The 18,119-nt window shown below is 42.1% G+C and overlaps 1 protein-coding gene across 2 annotated transcripts in view; it reads left to right on the plus strand.

Moving 5' to 3' along the window:
- RUNX2 (RUNX family transcription factor 2) overlaps positions 1–16,751 on the plus strand; it is a 136,519-nt gene extending 119,768 nt beyond the window's left edge. For both annotated transcript variants that reach the window (XM_038750980.1, XM_038750981.1), the window contains one exon: positions 16,233–16,751. In XM_038750980.1, coding sequence (XP_038606908.1) covers positions 16,233–16,711 — 479 coding nt within the window. In that variant the 3' untranslated portion in view covers positions 16,712–16,751. The remainder of the gene's footprint in view (positions 1–16,232) is intronic.
- The last annotated feature ends 1,368 nt before the right edge of the window (positions 16,752–18,119 follow it).

Here is an 18,119-nt window from a genome sequence, read left to right on the forward strand (position 1 = left end):
AAGGGTGACTCATTGACAAGTTTGGAAAAAGACAGTGAACTGAGCCTTTGGTTGCTTTGGCCAATATCAACTGCTGGTGCATCATGAACACAATATACCAAAAGGGACAGTGACATCAGAAGGTCTGGAAAAGCCCTGAAGAAATCAACAGTCAGGCAGCAACCTTATGGGTATGGAAAGAATCTTCTTCAGTGTCTCAACAGTAGGAGGAAATATCATTTACACTTGCCCAGTATATTGGATACTGGATGACCACATTTACTCACATAATTCTCTTGCTTTTTTGTAACCCCTAAAGCCCGTACTCATAGCATGTGTACCTTCTGACCCTTCTCTTCTTCCTACCTTGTCATTGCTGTAATTACCGCTTACAAAAATAACCTTTTATTTCCTCCTCAAAAATCTGGGGAAAGGGAAATCATGCCTTGGAAAAAATTATGTGAGTAAATTGAGTAACAATTGTCTCTGTATAAGAAGAACAAGTCTAAGAGAAACAGCATGGCCTAGTGGATAGAGCATGAGCCTGAGAGTCAGAAGGACCTGGGTTCTAATTCTGACTCTGTCACTTGACTGCCGTGTGGCCTTGAGCAAGTCACTTCACTTTTATACGCCTCAGTTGCCTCATCTGTAAAATGGGAAGTAAAATTGTGAGCCCTATGTGGGACAGGGACTGGGTCCAACCTGATTAGTTTGTATCTACTATAGTGCTTAGTACAGTGCCTGGCACATAGAAAGTGCTTAACAAATACCATAAAAAAGTTAAAATTGCTCAGAAGCTCAGAAGAATTACACTCACTGAGCTTCATCTGTAACTTCCCTAGGAAAAAGATTAGGGCTTGTTCTATGGATGAGGTGCAAAGTTTAAGTGTGTGGGAGAAGGAGGCATAGATGGAAAAGTTAAGAATTAAGAGCAAAGAGGGTCAGGAGAGAAGTTGGTGGCACTACATAGAGTGAACATTAGATTCAACATGAAGACGATATCTTCTCAGCGGAGCATTGATATGAGGCTTCGTTGTGGGTGGGGAATGTGACTATTTTTGTATTGTACTCTCCAAAGTGCTTAGTACAGTGCTCTGCACACAGTAAGCACTCAATAAATACTATTGAATGAATGAATGAATATGTTATTCTTGAGTCAGAAGAACCAAAGATGGGGGCTATAAGGTCAATTCTTCTAAAATATAATTTTAGCCAAATGGTCCAAGGCTAGTTAGCCCTTTTGAAGAGGTTCAATCTGACTGCCCTTCTGTCTGATGAGGGGATTTAAACCTTTGGTCAGATTTGATGGGCCAAATTTTGATGGATCAGATTTGATGGATTTATGATGCCATAAATCCCTCAAATAAGTGTCCATTTAGAAAAAGGGAGGGAGGAAGCCAGCTCCGGAATTTTTAAACCAATCTTCTTCAAGAAATTTTCCTTTCTACATGCGTGAGTTCTTAAAATCACATGTTCTTAAGGATGAAGGATTTCTCAGTGAGACAAGGAAAATCTCCAAAAGATGACAAACTTGACTTTAGTGGAAGCATGTATTCTTAAAAATATACAAGGAAAACGGAAAGGTGGGGAAGCAGTGTGGTATAGTGGGAATAGGATGTGGCTGGGACTAAGGGGTTCTAGTCCCAGCTCTGCGACTGATCTGATTTGTGACCTTGGGGAAATCATTTCATCTCTCACTTTCTTCATCTGAAAATTGGGGTCAATCAGGTAATAGATGGTATTTATCGAGTGGTTAACTGTTTGTAGAGCACTGCGCTAAGCACTTGGGAGAGAACAAAACAATCAAGTTGGTAGACAGTTCCCTGCCTACAAGGAGCTTATATTTTAGAAGGGGAAACAGACATTAAAATAAATTGCAGATGCATATATTAGTGCTGTGGGGCTGAGGGTGGGATGAATATCAGGTACTTAAAGATACAGATCCAAGTGCATAAGCAGTGCAGAAGCGAGAGAGACTAGGGGAAATGGAATCAGGAAGACTTCTAGGAGGAGGTGTAATTTTAATAAGGCTTTGAAGGTGGGGTGAGTGGTGGTCTGTCATTTATGAAAGGGGAGGGAATTCCAGATCAGAGGGAAGTCGTGGGCAAGGGATTGGTGGTGAGATAGGTAAGATTGAGGCACAGTGAGTAGGTTGGAATTAGAGGAGCAAAGTGTGCAGGGTTGGTTGTAGTAGGAGATCAGAGAGGTCACGTAGGAGAGGATAATAACATCTTCTTTTCTAACTCACAGGGATATTTTGAGTATAAAATGAGATCATTGATGTAAAATAATTTTGGAAAAAATATAAGCACTCCTCAAATCCAAAAAGGAAGAAAGGCCAATGTGCCAACAATTGGCTAGAAGAAACTAAAGACCTAAAGGAGATTAATAAGGAATACCACCCCAGTGCATTCACAGCTTTCCACTTGGCTAAGTTTACCGAGGAACGATTTAGCTAGGTGGTGCTGCATTTTCTTTTGGCTCCTGTAGTAAGGTGAAGTCAGTTGTTATTGCCTGTTATTTTAAGGGATGGAATGGCAAAATGTCTTCAAGACTCTTCAAGCTTGTACTTTTTGCAAATCTGGTTTCTTTTCTGGGTGGACCATGTGATTCTTTCCATAAAGTAATGGGAAGGGACTCTCCACCCAGCTTTAGATGGGTAAGCATAGACACAAAAAAGATAAAATGGTGGTTTCAGAATTGCACTGCAAGTGAGTGAAAGAGCTTGTTGACTTTCGGTGTCTTGTTTGAACTCCTGGAAACCCTCGTAGTCAAGAAGTAGCAGTGTAGACTGGTCACTTGAGGATGCATTGCAGCAGTCAAGACTGTCTAATGTCCGTTAGCTATTCAGAGCTCTTGGGAAGACATATAAATTCGGTATAAGGTTTTCTTAATTGATAATTATAGAAATTGCCATCGACTTATAGTGAGGTTTGTCTACATGTGTATGGCTGCAAAGATCAAGATGAGAATCCCCATGCCAACCAGTGTGGGCACACAAAGGGTGTCTTTACTGTCATGTTTGTTGTTTGCTGCTCTGGTTTTGTTTTCATTTACTAATGATTACTTCATTGAGTGGTGACACCACCTGAACTAACACACCATGTTTTTCTTGTTGCTGGACTAATTACATTCGAGGTCTGAACTAGAATGAGAAAAAAACCCATTCATTCAATCTTATTTATTGAGCACTTACTATGTGCAGAGCATTGTACTAAGCACTTGGAAAGTACAAGCTGGCGACATATAGAGACGGCCCCTACCCAACAACGGGCTCGCAGTCTAGAAGGGGGAGACAGACAACAAAACAAAACATGGGGACAGATGTCAAGTCATCAGAATAAATAGAATTAAAGGTAAATGCACATCATTAACAAAATAGAATAGTAAATATATACAAGTAAAACAAAGTAATAAATCTGTACAAACATATATACAGGTGCTGTGGGGAGGGGAAGGAGGCAGGGCTGGGGGGATGGGGAGGGGGAGAGGGAAAAGGGGGCTCAGTCTGGGAAGGCCTCTTGGAGGAGGTGAGCTCTCAGTAGGGCTTTGAAGGGAGGAAGAGAGCTAGCTTGGCGGATGTGTGGGGGGAGGGCATTCCAGGCCAGGGGGAGGACATGGGCTGGGGGTTGACAGTGGGACAAGCGAGAATGAGGTACAGTGAGGTTAGTGGCAGAGGAGTGGAGGGTGCAGGCTGGGCTGTAGAAGGAGAGAAAGGAGGTGAGGTAGGAGGGGGCGAGGTGATGGAGAGCCTTGAAGCTGAGAGTGAGGAGTTTTTGCTTGGTGTGTAGTTTGACAGGCAGCCACTGGAGATTTTTGAGGAGGGGAGTAACATGCCCAGAGCATTTCTGCACAAAGATGATCCGGGCAGCAGCGTGAAGTATAGACTGAAGTGGGGAGAGACAGGAGGATGGGAGATCAGAGAGGAGGTTGATGCAGTAATACAGTCGGGATAGGATGAGAGATTGAACCAGCAGGATAGTGATTTGGATGGAGAGGAAAGGGCAGACCTTGGCGATGTTGTGGAGGTGAGACCGGCAGGTTTTGGTGATGGATTGGATGTGAGGGGTGAACGAGAGAGCGGAGTCAAGGATGACACCAAGGTTGTGGGCTTGTGAAACGGGAAGGATGGTAGTGCCATCCACAGTGACGGGAAAGTCAGGGAGAGGGCAGAGTTTGGGAGAGAAGATAAGGAGTTCAGTCTTGGACATAGTGAGTTTTAGGTGGCAGGCATCCAGATGGAGATGTCCTGAAGGCTGGAGGAGACATGCGCCTGAAGGGAGGGAGAGAGAGCAGGGGTAGAGATGTAAATTTGGGTGTCATCAGTTAGAGATGATAGTTGAAGCCGTGGGAGCAAATGAGTTCACCAAGGGAGTGAGTGTAGACAGAGAACAGAAGGGGACTAAGAACTGACCCTTGAGGAACCCCTACAATAAGGGGATGGGAGGGGGAGGCGGAGCTCGCAAAAGAGACTGAGAATGAACGGCCGGAGAGATAAGAGGAGAATCAGGAGAGGACGGAGTCCGTGAAGCCAAGGTTGGATAGTGTATTGAGGAGAAGGGAGTAGTCCACAGTGTCGAAGGCAGCTGAGAGGTCGAGGAGGATTAGGATAGAGTAGGAGCCGTTGGATTTGGCAAGAAGGAGGTCATTGGTGACCTTTGAGAGGGCAGTTTTGGTGCAGTGTAGAGGACGGAAGCAAGATTGGAGGGGGTCAAGGAGATAGTTGGCTTTGAGGAATTCGAGGCAGCGGGTGTAGATGACTCATTCTAGGAGTTTGGAAAGGAATGATAGGAGGGAGATAGGGCGATAACTATAAGAGGGGGTGGGGTCAAGAGACGGTTTTTTTAGGATGGGAGAGACGTGGACATGTTTGAAGGCAGAGGGGAAGGAACCAGTGGAGAGTGAGCGGTTGAAGATGGAAGTTAAGGAGGGGAGGAGGGAAGGGGCGAGAGATTTCATAAGATAAAAGGGAATGGGGTCTGAAGCATAGGTGGATGGAGTAGCACTTAGGAGGGAGGAGAACTTCTTTCTTCTTCTTTCTGTGACCCACCCTCTCCTCTCTCCCCCCCTGACCCAGAAGACCAGTATTCAGGATTAAAATGAAGTGAATCTGCTGTGGAATGGTGAAAACCTCTCTTGGGAGAGCAAAAGCTACAAGCAGTTGTGGCTCTTAGGGAGGGGAAGTCACTCCATTCTCATCATCATCAAATGGAGAAAAACAGTGCTGGCGGGAAGCATTTTCTTTGCACTTTCGAAGCTGCTGCTGTGTGTCTTGTCCCACAGCAGACCACTTGGCCCGAAGTGTGGATACATTTCCGTAAAATTCACTAACCACCTGTTTTTTGCCAGGAGCTGTTTCAGCTCTTCTCCTGCCTGTTTTTTTTTTCAATGTCTTAAAAAACAGTAGCTGTATTCAGTTACCTTGATACACAATGATGTATGTCTGTTTACACTGGGGAGGCAGGGGCCTGCAGGACTTGGAAAAACGTGAGGACTTTGAAACGGTCCCAAGCAGATACTAAGAGTGCATATTTTTGAGATCTAACCCTAGTATTTTACCAGAAATAGACATTAAAGATGTGTGGATGCTGGTGCAGAGGGTAGAGTAGGGAAAAGAGGTGCCTTTTTTTCATTTTTTCTGTAGTACTTGCCGATCCAGTGCAACATGGGAAGTTTCACTATTTGGGTCCATCTGCTTGAAGGTTTTTGGCAAATGGTTAACAATCTGTAGGATTTGATTTCTCTCCGAAAACCACTTTGAGAACAAAGCCCTGTGTAACCAAGATGTGTTTGTTTTTGTTTAAATCACTCAGAAGAGAAATCATCTCTTGTCTATTGTTAAAAAGAAAGTTTTCAATCAAAGGGAAATTCTACATATTCTAAAATATACAGACAACTCTTTGAAAGTGAAGCCAAATCAAACTCTGAGAGACCCTGTCCTCGTGCAGAAGTTTTGAGTTAATTTTCTGTGCCGAGCTGAGTGGAAAAAAACTCTCAGAACGTCTGAGGAACAGCTCTCTAGTGCACTTCACTAGATGGGCATTTCACAAAGATCTCCGACTCAGAGCTGTACCAAGATATTCTTATATGGTTCTAACAATGAAGAGAATCACCTTTGACAGACAGGGAAAGATTACATGATTTAGCCAGGGGTTTTCAGAAAATCATGTTCAAAGCGAGGATCCACAGTGGCTGAATGTGGATTTCTCTCCCATCATTTCACTCGCAAGCTTTTAGTAAAAAGACAAAGTGTAACAATATGCTGGTAAAATTAAAGGTGGCCGATTTTACTGGATCATGCCGAAGGGGCACGCTGATTGTGTGGAAAGCCAGTTGCTTTTTTTTCTATATCCCTTACTGTCTATCAAACCAAGTCCTGTGTTGTCACCAACCTGTTCTATGGCCAGTGCTGTTGTGATTAATGCAGGGTGTCACTCAGTTTAGTCACTGCTGAATATGTCGCTTTCCCTCCCCTCCCTTGGCTTTGCTGTTTGGTGGCTTGTGTCTTTGGTCAAGAAGGCATTGGTGTTCTAATGTCCTGTCTGCATCTTCTGACCCTCCCCACTCACCCAGCGTAGCTTAGTGGATAGAGCAAGGGCCCGAAAGTCAGATGGACCTGGGTCCCAATCCCAGCTCTGCCACTTGTCTGCTATATGACCTTGGGCAAGTCACTTCACTTCTCTGGGCCTCAGTTACCACATCTGTAAAATGGGGATTAAGAGTGTGAGCCCCATGTGGGACAGGGACTGTGACCAACATAATTAACTTTACCCCAGCAGTTATGACATTTCTTGGCACATAGTAAGTGCTCATCAAGTACCATAAGATTATTATTGTTATTATTAGCCCCCCACACACACCTGAGTCCCAGTAGCAGGGAGAGTAAAGAGGATAGAGAGGAAACAGCTAGTTTTAAATTCTCCTCAAGCTGATTCTAGGGTTTGGGGGTCAGTCTTTTTAGATCTTTGCCTGATTGGCTTTTCTTATCCTCATGGAGGCAATGAAAATGCTTTGCCATTGAAGCACCTTGGATTCACTAAACACATTCATAAACCAGAAGACCCCTATGACACGTTTTGGTACTGATACTTATGGGAAGTAAACCTCAGACAGGGAAAGATTACATGATTTAGCCAGGGGGTTTCAGAAAATCATGTTCAAAGTGAGGATCCACATTGGTTGAGCACACCATCCACAACTTACGGCTGCCTGAACTAAATCATGCAACAATTTTCTACCTCTGAGGGATAGTGAGAGGAGGCAACAGTGAATATTTCTAAAGTGGTATGAAAATTTAAAGCACTGTGTATTAAGCCATCTTCAGTCCCAGATTTCTCCCCCATCATCACCCTGCCACCTTCAGCCAAGACAACTCTAAGCAGTAGGTTCATGCTGGCTTCGGAGCCTTAGGTCTCTTGCCATTGTAACCACATTTTTGCTGCCCACAGGACATATGCCTTCTCATCAGCTTGACTTTGGCATGTAATATGTAACATCTCAACCAGCTCATAAATTTCTGCTTTTAATATGGTCCCAGTTACAACTAACACAGGCCACAGGAAAACATCAGGATGTCCCTTCTGAGTATAGCCTTTCTTGAGAGATTTACTTGAGCAACAATTTATCATTTAGCTGTAATTTTGAAAATGATCTTAATTGACCACACATGTTATCAAATAGGCAGTCAGTTCTCTATCCTCCACCCCTCGACTTATTTCTTCTTCCTTCTTTGCTGTGACTGCAGAAAAAGCAGTTTATGCCACTGGAGGTAGATGCTGTGTTGAGAAAGTCATGTCCTGATTTATCATAAGCAAATTGATATTAAGATTCACAAATCTTGAGAGGGAATGGTTCTCCTTCTTTCTCCCATTTCTTTCTGTTCTCCCTTTTTGTGGCTCTGTGTTTTGGTAGCCATAAGTCATTAGTGGTTTTTAATTTTTGTAGAACTGAAATAAGGGCTGAAAGGGTGGATTTGTCTTTTTTTTTCTTTTTCTTTTTTTTTTTTTTTGGCTAATCTGAGGCACGCAACCACATCTGAAGCCACTTGGCTCATTATGAATTTCATGGAAACTGATTCCCTGAAAGTGTTTCCATATGTGTGTTCCCAATATATCCTATCCCCTCCTAAATGAGAGTACAAACTTGTGCAGAGGCTGGAAATGGCTTCAGGATGTGACAGAGCAGTCACGTGTCCGCTGTGGCACTGTGGGTGGCCTCTTCCAAAAGACATGGTGTCCTGGGTGCTGGCTTCCGTCCGACAGTGGATCTGGTTTCAAAGAATATCAACCCTTCCTGGTTTTTTAAAAGTTCTTAATCACGGACCGGCAAAAAAAAGAAAACTCTCCTTCTTCCTCTCCCCCCGATTCTTTCATTCTCGTTTTTTTTCTCTCGCTCGCTCTTCTATTTGCCACCTTCTCTCCCTGAATAATGCATTTCCTTTTTTCTGAAAACAGGATCCTAAAATATCGCTTGAGTTTAAGGAAAGGTTGAAGCTATTGATAATAGCCAAAGTTCTCGCTACATCCAGTCCAACATACTTTCTTAACTGTAGGAGGATCAGATGGTCTTTGAGCATTTGTGAGCATGCAGTGGAAAAGTACAATTCATGACAACATTGGAAACAAATATTTATACTGGATAGTAGAGGCACATTTTTTCTTTTGCGAAAATCCGGAGGCTGTTATACTAACGTTTTTATTATTTTATTTTTCCCCCGGATTAGACCGGGATTCTTGTTTTGGAGTCCCATCTATACATTTAGAATAACACTTCTGTGCCACACCACAAGTTTCTCCATATACACAATGTCAACAGCTTAATCACCCTCAAGGAAAAGTCACTAAAGCTCTTGAGAGTTCCAGGTGGAAAATGACTGAAAAAAGAGGGAAATTGATGGAAACTCCCAAGTCCAACACTTTTACATAACAGTTTTTTTTGTGTGTGAGTGTGAGGGGAAGAGTGGATGAATTCACTCAAAAGTCTTGTTCGGTAAAGTGTTTTAAACTGAGATTTGGGGGAAGCTGTTTCACAGTGCAACAGCTTCTGAGATGTTGCCTGCTTAAGCTGTTTCTGGGTTGTTTGTGATGTTCTCAATCCCCTACCTTCTTTCACTCAGGGTACCTTTTCTCAGCCTTGTTAAGCAGATATCCTTCCTCTCCAGAGGATGCTTTTTTTTTTCTGGTAGTGGGTGAAATGGTTCTGGTTTAAGGATTCTGGACCAGTGTGGTAGAAAATTGCTGCATGAATCGAGCTGATTTTCTTTGTGGATCATGCACTTGCACGTACTTGCAAAGCCACAGATCTGTGGCTTTGGGTCAGTGCTGATCCTAAAAGGAGGTGTTTGCTGTCTCTTTAATGAAAAGGACCCAATGAATCCTTCCAGTGCCTAGCACAACCAGCAGATTACCTCATTTTTCCATTCACCCTGCCTATGTGCCTCACCCATTTGTCTCCATTTTCTTAGCTTCCCAGTTGCCAATGCTTGGCAAGAAGCATTATGGCCTAATGGATAGAGGGCGGGCCAGAGTGTTAGAAGGACCTGGGTTCTAATCCTGGCTCTGCCACTTGCCTGCTGTGGGACCTTGGGCAAGTCACCTCACTTCTCTGTGCCTCAATTACCTCATCTGTAAAATGGTGATTAAGACTGTGGGACAGGGACTGTGTCCAACATGATCAACTTGTATCTACCCCAGTGCTTGGTACAGTGCCTGGCACATAGTAAGCACTAACAAATACCATAAAAATCCCAACGCTTGATCTGCATTTACTATTATTAATCATAAATGTAAGGGAGGCTCTTTCCTCCACCTGTTTCTTCTAATTGGTGGTCATGCTCTAATTGTAGAGCTACTGTCAATGGGCAAAAATTGAGGCAAACAGGGAGTTTAGATCCAGGGCTAGTCAAGACAGTTTAGACCAGAAATGCCAATGATTGCCTTGCACTGAATAGGATTCTGGAAAAGAAGGGCCAGATCTGATTCATCCATCCATGTTTACCATTGGGTCAGTATCGGCCAGTATGGACTCTCTGCTTGCTCATTGTGAGCTCCTCCATGTACCTTGCAGCAGTGTTAGGAAGGTGAGTTGAGAGTGTCATCATACCTATAAAGCCCTTAGAGTTCCTTGGAAACAAAGTTGTCATGAAGCACAAATAACGGGAATTATTTTCAACATGAAATGACATATGTTTGCACAGTACATTAGCTTCATTTACAGTACATTATATTGTACATTGAATTCACTTTGCATTTGAGTTGTTTCATGTCTTTTCTTCCCATCCCGTGAGTTTTCTCTTTTTCTGTAGAGTGGGCAATCGTCTCTACTGGGAAGATATGCCGCACTGTTTTTTCTCTTCTCTTGGTACAGTGAAGAGAAAAAAGTAGGGATCTAGAGAGTCAAGGACATCGGGAAAGGAGATTGTTTGAAGAAAAATAACGGGGTGACTAGAACAGTGATGTGGAGACTGAAGAGAAGAAACAGTAAAAGCATTGTGGGCAAAGGAGAATATTCTTTGTTTTTTTTTCAAGAGAAACCTAAAAAACTTAAGAACTCCAGTGTGTCACAATAAAATGTGTAATTGCTCAGAGCAGATCCGTAGGCAACATGTGTCTGTGGTAGCCATGGTTAAGAAGAGATTGTAATGGCTTTGAAGAGTGTTAAAAAAGTGCTCAACTTCCACTTGAGCTTTGCTAGTCTCCTGTGTTTAACAACATTCAAACCATTTAGGCTTGAGAGTTAACACCTCAGTGAAGCAAAAGATGCAGTTAACATTCCGCAGCTTGTACCTTTGCTACTTTTGTTAACTACACCGGAAACAAGACTCTCTTTCTCTATCTCTGGCTGGCCTGGCTCCCAGCCAGGCAGATGAACAGAAGGAACTTGAAAAACATTCTGGATTTTTAAAAAATTGCTTGCATAGGCACTAAATACCTGAAGGGCCCAAAGAGCAAGGATAAGAGAGAAGGGTCAAAGTGGATTCCTTTTCATTTCAAGTCTTTCCTTTCTGCTTTTCTTTGTTTCCCCAAATCTCATCAACATGTGTACAAACACACATGTAGCAGTATCTGTTAAATGCTTGCGATGTGCCAGGTACTGTTCTGAGCACCAAGGTAAATACAAGCTAATCAGGTTGAACACAGTCCATGTCCCAAGTGGGGCTCACAGACTTAATCTCCATTTTACAGATGAGGTACCTGAGGCTCAGAAAAGTTGAGTGACTTACCCAAGGTTACACAGTAGATGAGTGGTGAGGCCGAGATTAGAACGCGGGTCCTTCTTACCTGTTCTCTATCCACAAGGAAACTAGGCCACACTGTTTCTCATTTCCACAACAGTATTAAGTAGGACAGGTTCATAGGTGCCTTTGGGCCATCTTACTGCTGTGGAGCCTCACTTGGTGAAAAAAAAATAGGAAGGCAGAGCTTTAAAGTAGTCAGTGTTGTGAGAGAAGAGTGAGTCAAACTATTATGACTAAAATAACACAGAGATGTTCTAGTGGCAGGAATAGAACAGGAAGGAAGTTTTGGAGCTCAAGTGCAAAGCCCAGTGATTGGAAATACTGAAGCAGCAACAGGCAATAAAAGCAAATATAATTAAAGACTCTGCTCCTGTGAGTAATCATAAATATACCGAGTATTGGCACAGGGAAGCTTTTCGTTTGATTTAGCACACCTTAGACTGCACCTAAGGTATGGTTCTTTCTAGGCCGCAATACAGCCAATTGTTAAAAATCCCTCACCTAGAAGACATATTTTGGTAAAAATAACAATCACTTTTTCTTTTAATGGTATTTACTAAGCACTTACTGTGTGTCAGGCACTGTACTAAGCCCTGGATAGATACAAGCTGTTTAGGTTGGACAAAGTCTATGTCTCACATGGGGCTTTCAGACTTAGTCCTCATTTTACAGATGAGGTAACTGAGGCATAGAGAAGTTAAGTGATTTGCCCAAGATCCCACAGCAGACAAATGGAGATTAGACCCCAGGTCCTTCTGACTCCCACCCCTTGTTCTAACCATTAAGCCACACTGCTTCTAAACTGACTAAGCAAATTGCATTGTTTGTAAGTTATAAAATTATCCTATAATCCTTTTAAAGTCCACATCTTCTTGCTGCACCTACAAGGAGTTAATCCCCGGTACATTACAGAGTATAATAATTGGAAATGATTGGTTAAAGTGCTGTAAACCTGGAGGAAATTTGTGGCATTATTTTCTATAAACCGCAACCAGAACTCATTAATTGAAAAATGAATGTCAAGTGGCATTAGCCATCATCTATAAACCAGGAAGAACAATGACCCTGACACACGATTGGTTGTAAAAACACCAGCAAAATAGTAGCAGGTAAAAAAGGGAACAAAGAAATATAAAGGGCCAACGCAAAACCATCTTAGAATTCGCTGGCAGGTTCCCAAGTATAGGGTTTTAATTATGCTTCTGCATCAAAATAAATGGAACCACATGGAATTTTAATTGTTCTTATTTTAAATGTGAACCCACAAGGGCAGTATTCTTTGGGAAATAAAAGAAAAGAAGTCTGTATCTATGTGAACCCCAGGCTTCACCAAAGAGGACTGACATTACATTGAAGCTTCATTTTTTATTTTAGTTGCCAGGGCTGTTCAGATTTTTTTTTTTTTAAGCATGATCCAAACTATGAAATGGAGGCCTGTAGAGGCATGAGCTTTGGTTCTCTTTTTTCAACTTACCTAGTGCCCCTGGCTGGGCCACTCACTGAGTTCACTCAGAGTCTATGAGAACATTTTCTTTTGTCCGAAGAGCAACCGTGGTTTATGCTTATTGCCTCCATTGTGAAACTTTAGGCATAAGCAAATCAGAGTGGAGGGTGGAGAGTATACTTCCACTCCTGGTGACTCCTTTTTTCAGTTTGGAATAAGAGAGTCTTTCTATCAAAGCAACTGGTAAATTATCCCCATTCTTTCTAGAATTTTAACAGGTTTTCTGTAGAGCTGAAGCATGGTTCATTTTCCTGAGCGACTTGGAAATTGGAAATAGGACAGGAAGGGGCAAAGAAAGCAATTAGTAGAGGGAAGTAGAAGACCCTGAGTAGAATTTCCTTTTTCTGGCTGAATCAGAGGAGGGGATGTGGGTAATAGTAATAATAACAATAATAATGTTATTTGTTGAGCACTTACTATGTGCCAGGCACTGTACTAAGTGCTGGGATGGCTAAAAGCAAATCGAGTTGGATACAGTCACTTGACCCATGTGGGGCTGAGTCTCAATTTCCATTTTACAGATGAGGTAACTGAAGCACATAGAGAAGTGAAGTGACTTCCCCGAGGTCACACAGCAGACAAGTGGCAGTGCCGGGATTTTGTATTAAAATCTGCTTAAAATGGCAGTACCTTGTCCCCACCTGGTCTGTGGTGTTGGAAGTGTGTCTAGAGCAAGAACCGGTGGGGAAAAATGGTCTGATTTTCTGGAGCGCAAAGTGGGTCAGGAGTGGGACTTCCACAGGACTGGGCCTGTATTCTAGACCTGAAGGGAGAGAGGGTGAAAACTTAAGAAAGACTTACACACACACAATGAGTGAGAAGAGATCCATGGGTACACACATGGACTTACTGAGAGACAGGGTGAGAGAGAATAAGGGAAAGGGAGAGTTGGAGAGATGGAGAGAGAAGGAGAGAGACAGACAGACAGACAGAGACAGACAGGCTTACCAGGGGAGGAAAACAATGAGAGGTAGGTTGAAAATATGAGACCAACAATAGGCAGAGTGATAAACCACAACTTAAACATACACTCACAGAAAATGCATTCCCCAAGGGGATATACTTTCTGCAATTGTTTAGATGGTAGGGGACAGAGCAGAAAAGTGAAGAGAAATAGCAGGCAACATGGCCACCGCCAACACCATTGTATTTGTCATTGCCCACCCTGCTGCTTAATCCCATTCCTGGAGTTGAGGCACATGGTCATTCTGCTTGCAGCCCACTAGGGAAGGGGAGACTGAAATTGGGAAGGAGGGGGAAACCAGATGAAGAGGTGGAGGTGGTGGTGGCCATGGGAGCTATGTCAGCTGCTGTTTCACTTTTGTTACTTGTTCCTGTATCTGAGTACCAGGCTCTTTGACACCATGACATGGCTTCTGTCACCGCTATGGCAGAAAACAGGACTTTTGGGCAGTTCCAACAGCTCTCTAAAAATTTTGTATTTTCTGGGATGGGGGAAAAGAGGGACAAATGTGGGGCCAGTCCTACCCAGTGTGGGGTAGCCAGTCACTTTATGCCAGTGGTGGGGAGCTTTGCTCTTGATGTCTTCCCTACCTGTCCAAGCATTCCTGCTCCATACAAAGGAAGTAGAGCCATCTCAGACCAGTACTCATCCTGAAAGTCTCCTCTTTCCCTTCACCCTCTTGGACTTCCCCTTCCTCTGACATCAACCAGTTGCATTTCACTTCAAGGCGGCAGAGAGTCAGGGTGCTGAAATTCTTTATAAATTTTTGTGTGACTGGTTTACATGAGCTGAATTGTCAGAGGTATAAGAAACGAGAGGTTTGATATGTTCAGCTTTGCTTAATCATCCTTCTCAGGGACGGTTACTGAGTTGTGTCCTTGGGTTGTTTGGTGGTGTTTGAAAGGCATGAGCCTCCATTCTCTTTTTTAACAGATAAAAATCATTTTCATCGTAATTATTTGTTAAGATACTAAGAGAACCGAGTACTCTGAGCTCTAGGGAAAATAGAATATGTGCAACTCCTGCCTTTAAGGCGCTCAGTCTAAATGACAGAAGTTTTGAACATTTTGGATAGCCTTAAAATTCTATATAAGCATCTGAATATAGGAGGAAACTAAAATGTGAGAGAAAACTCGTACTTATTGATGTCTTTACATAACTAATCTGGACTTTTCCAACTGTCCAAAAGAAACAGAAGTACTTTTCTTATATTCTTGTATGATTATACACAATTTTTTTGGATTTGGGGGGCACTAAGTAATATAAAAAAGCTTGCTTTGAATCTTTCAAGTGTGAATGAGCTAATGAAATGCAGCAAGCACCAAATCTAAGAAACATCCATGAGTTTAAAAAATAAGTTGTCATGACCTTTGAAAGCAAAAGTTAACTTCTTAATAAAATGCCCTTTACCTTTGCTTTCTAAGTAGCTAGCAAAGACTGTATAGTGAGAGGCATGCAGTTTGCTTTAAAGGTCAGAACTACATTACATTTTAAGATGACAATTCTTTGCCTCCAGATATCTGGTTCAAATCCAGCTTGGGTCAGAAATCAATCAGTGGTATTTGTTGAGCACTTACTGCATGCAGAGCATCATACTAAGCACTTGGGAATGTACAGTACAAGAAAGTTGGCAGATGCAATCCATGCCCACAAGGAGCTTGATGTCTACAGGGGGAGACAACACTATCTTCAAAAATCAGCAGTAATCTGAAGCCAATTTGTGGTTTTGGTGATCAGATGGGTACAAAGTGAGGTGTAGTGTCTTGTTTCTCTAACGGTTGCACAGAATGAGTTGTCTCTATCACAAAATTCCCAGTTTCCTTTGTCACTCATCTGCTGGTCCATTAAGTGTGGTACTAGATCATAGAATGAAATGGGCCCTCAAAGACTAAACTGTCCTTTACCTTCAAAATCCATTTGTTAGTTTGTGATTGGAACTTCTTCATGGAAGGCTCTGAAGGATTCCTTTAGGTTCATTCTGCCTCTTTCCTGTAAGCAACTTCAAATTACCTAGCATTGCCTGCTGGGAATTTGTTAGCAGGGCAGGGGGTGGCTCCTAATTTAACTTGGTTCAGTGAAGGGGTCAGGTTGGCATTTGATGTTAATAGAGGTGACCAAGGTCCAGTCCTGTTAAATGCCCTTCCTCACTGGACTAATACAAACTAAGTCATTTCAGTGTAAGCAGCTATTTCATGGGTCTCAATTTGAATCTCTTGATATTCTCTCCCAATATATGAGCAGAAAATATTGGCGTTTACACGCTAACATAGGTACATTATGGATTTACAAAGCGCTTTGGGATTCTTTGGAATGAAGGAGCTTATGTCTAAATGATGTGGGACTGGAAAACATCCTGTTCACTTGAAAGTGGGCATGGGCAATCTCATTAATAGTTTGGGGAACCTTTTTGGGAAGCTAAGGTTTTTCCTTTTCTCTCTCTCTCTCTCTCTCTCTCTCTCTCTCTCTCTCTCTCTCTCGCTCTCTGAAAAAATCATTCATTGTAATCAATATTTACAGATTTTCCCCCGTCTTTTGTTATAATTTTTTAGGTGCTTCAGAACTGGGCCCTTTTTCAGACCCCAGGCAGTTCACAAGCATTTCATCCCTCACTGAGAGCCGCTTCTCCAACCCACGAATGCACTATCCAGCTACCTTTACTTATACACCGCCCGTCACCTCAGGCATGTCCCTCGGTATGTCAGCAACCACTCACTACCATACCTACTTGCCACCGCCTTACCCAGGCTCTTCCCAAAATCAAAGTGGACCATTCCAGACCAGCAGCACTCCATATCTCTACTATGGCACTTCATCAGGATCATACCAGTTCCCCATGGTGCCAGGGGGAGACCGCTCTCCCTCCAGAATGCTTCCTCCCTGCACCACCACCTCCAACGGCAGTACGCTATTAAACCCCAATTTGCCTAACCAGAATGATGGCGTTGATGCCGATGGAAGCCACAGCAGCTCCCCTACTGTTTTGAATTCTAGTGGCAGAATGGATGAGTCTGTTTGGCGGCCGTATTGAAATTCCTCAGCAGTGGCCCATTGCCTTTGAACCAAACAAACCAAAAAAAAAAAATCTAATATATATTGATCAGCTATCTACAAAGTGCCTGTTTTATAGATTGTCACTCACTAAGTCATGCTATGTGCAACTGCTAAGAGAGTAGATTCTGGGAAGAGAAAGGCCTTGACAGCCACAATCAGGTCTCTCATTATGTGGATCCAAGCACATTTTTGGTCTTTGGAACAATTCGCCTTGCTTGATATTTTAAATCTACTTTACGCGGAAACAAACAGATGGAAAAAAGGTATTTTGTTCTATTTTGTTGTTGTTCAGACTGTTGTCGGAAATAACCATATCATGTGCCAATTCAAAGAGTTGGATGCCAAGAATCAGGAGAAAAAAGCAACACAACTCATCACAAACATTTGACACCTCCTAAATGGTTATAGGTACAGTTGCAGCTATGCAATGTGTCGGGGCAGCGCACTTTCCAGCCCAGTTCAAATAACTTGTGTGGGTGCCCAGAAAAAGAAAATGTAGATTGAGTGCTTCCATTAAGAAATAATTCATTCAGAAAAGCTGTTCCAAATTTTTATTTAAGCCTTACTGCAGATAAACAATTGAACTTTTCGGTTCACTGCTTTTTCTACTTTAAAAGAATTACTCCTCAAAGAACTGATCTTGTTTTGCTTTTGTGTGAATTTTTTTGCCTTTGTATAATTAACCAAACCCCTCTCCCTCAAGCTCAAACACCCCTAAACCAAACTATCCACTTTTTTATGCAAAAATGAAAACGACAATATCGTATTATAGCCATAATGGTATAGATAGTATTTGTATTTGGCTCTGTGGTTATTTTGTTTATTTTTTTTAAATTATGAATGTGTGTAAAATCTAAAATTATTTGCTATCATGGATGGTCATATAGCTTTAAAAATATTTATTATTTAATGTTATTTGGACCTTTAAACATTCCTTAGCATAATGATTATGTTGACTTTGGTCCCTAAAACCTTTTTTTAAAGAACAAAAATATTTCAGTGGGTTAAAACCTTACCTGAAACACTGCAAAGCAATTCAATGGATCCAGGCACAATGTGATATATATATCACATTATATATATATATATATGAAAGATGCTTCCACCCCACAAAATACTTTGGATGTAGCATGCTTCTATGATGTATGAAGGAAATATTGTTTCAATTTCCATTAGTTATTTGGTTGCCTTCAACACAGTTTTGCCTTCTTAAGCAATAATTAGGGATTAAAAAAAAACCCAATCGTTTAGCCTTTAATCATATATGTCACCCTTCGTCAGCATGAAATGCTGGAGTGATGTGGTTTCTTTTCTTCTTTCAAATGGATATGACACTTGTCATATTAAAGAGACAAGCACAAGTGAATCACTGAATTGCAGAAAAA

The sequence above is a fragment of the Tachyglossus aculeatus genome, chromosome 9, assembly GCF_015852505.1.
Source record: "Tachyglossus aculeatus isolate mTacAcu1 chromosome 9, mTacAcu1.pri, whole genome shotgun sequence".
Taxonomy (NCBI): Eukaryota; Metazoa; Chordata; class Mammalia; order Monotremata; family Tachyglossidae; genus Tachyglossus; species Tachyglossus aculeatus.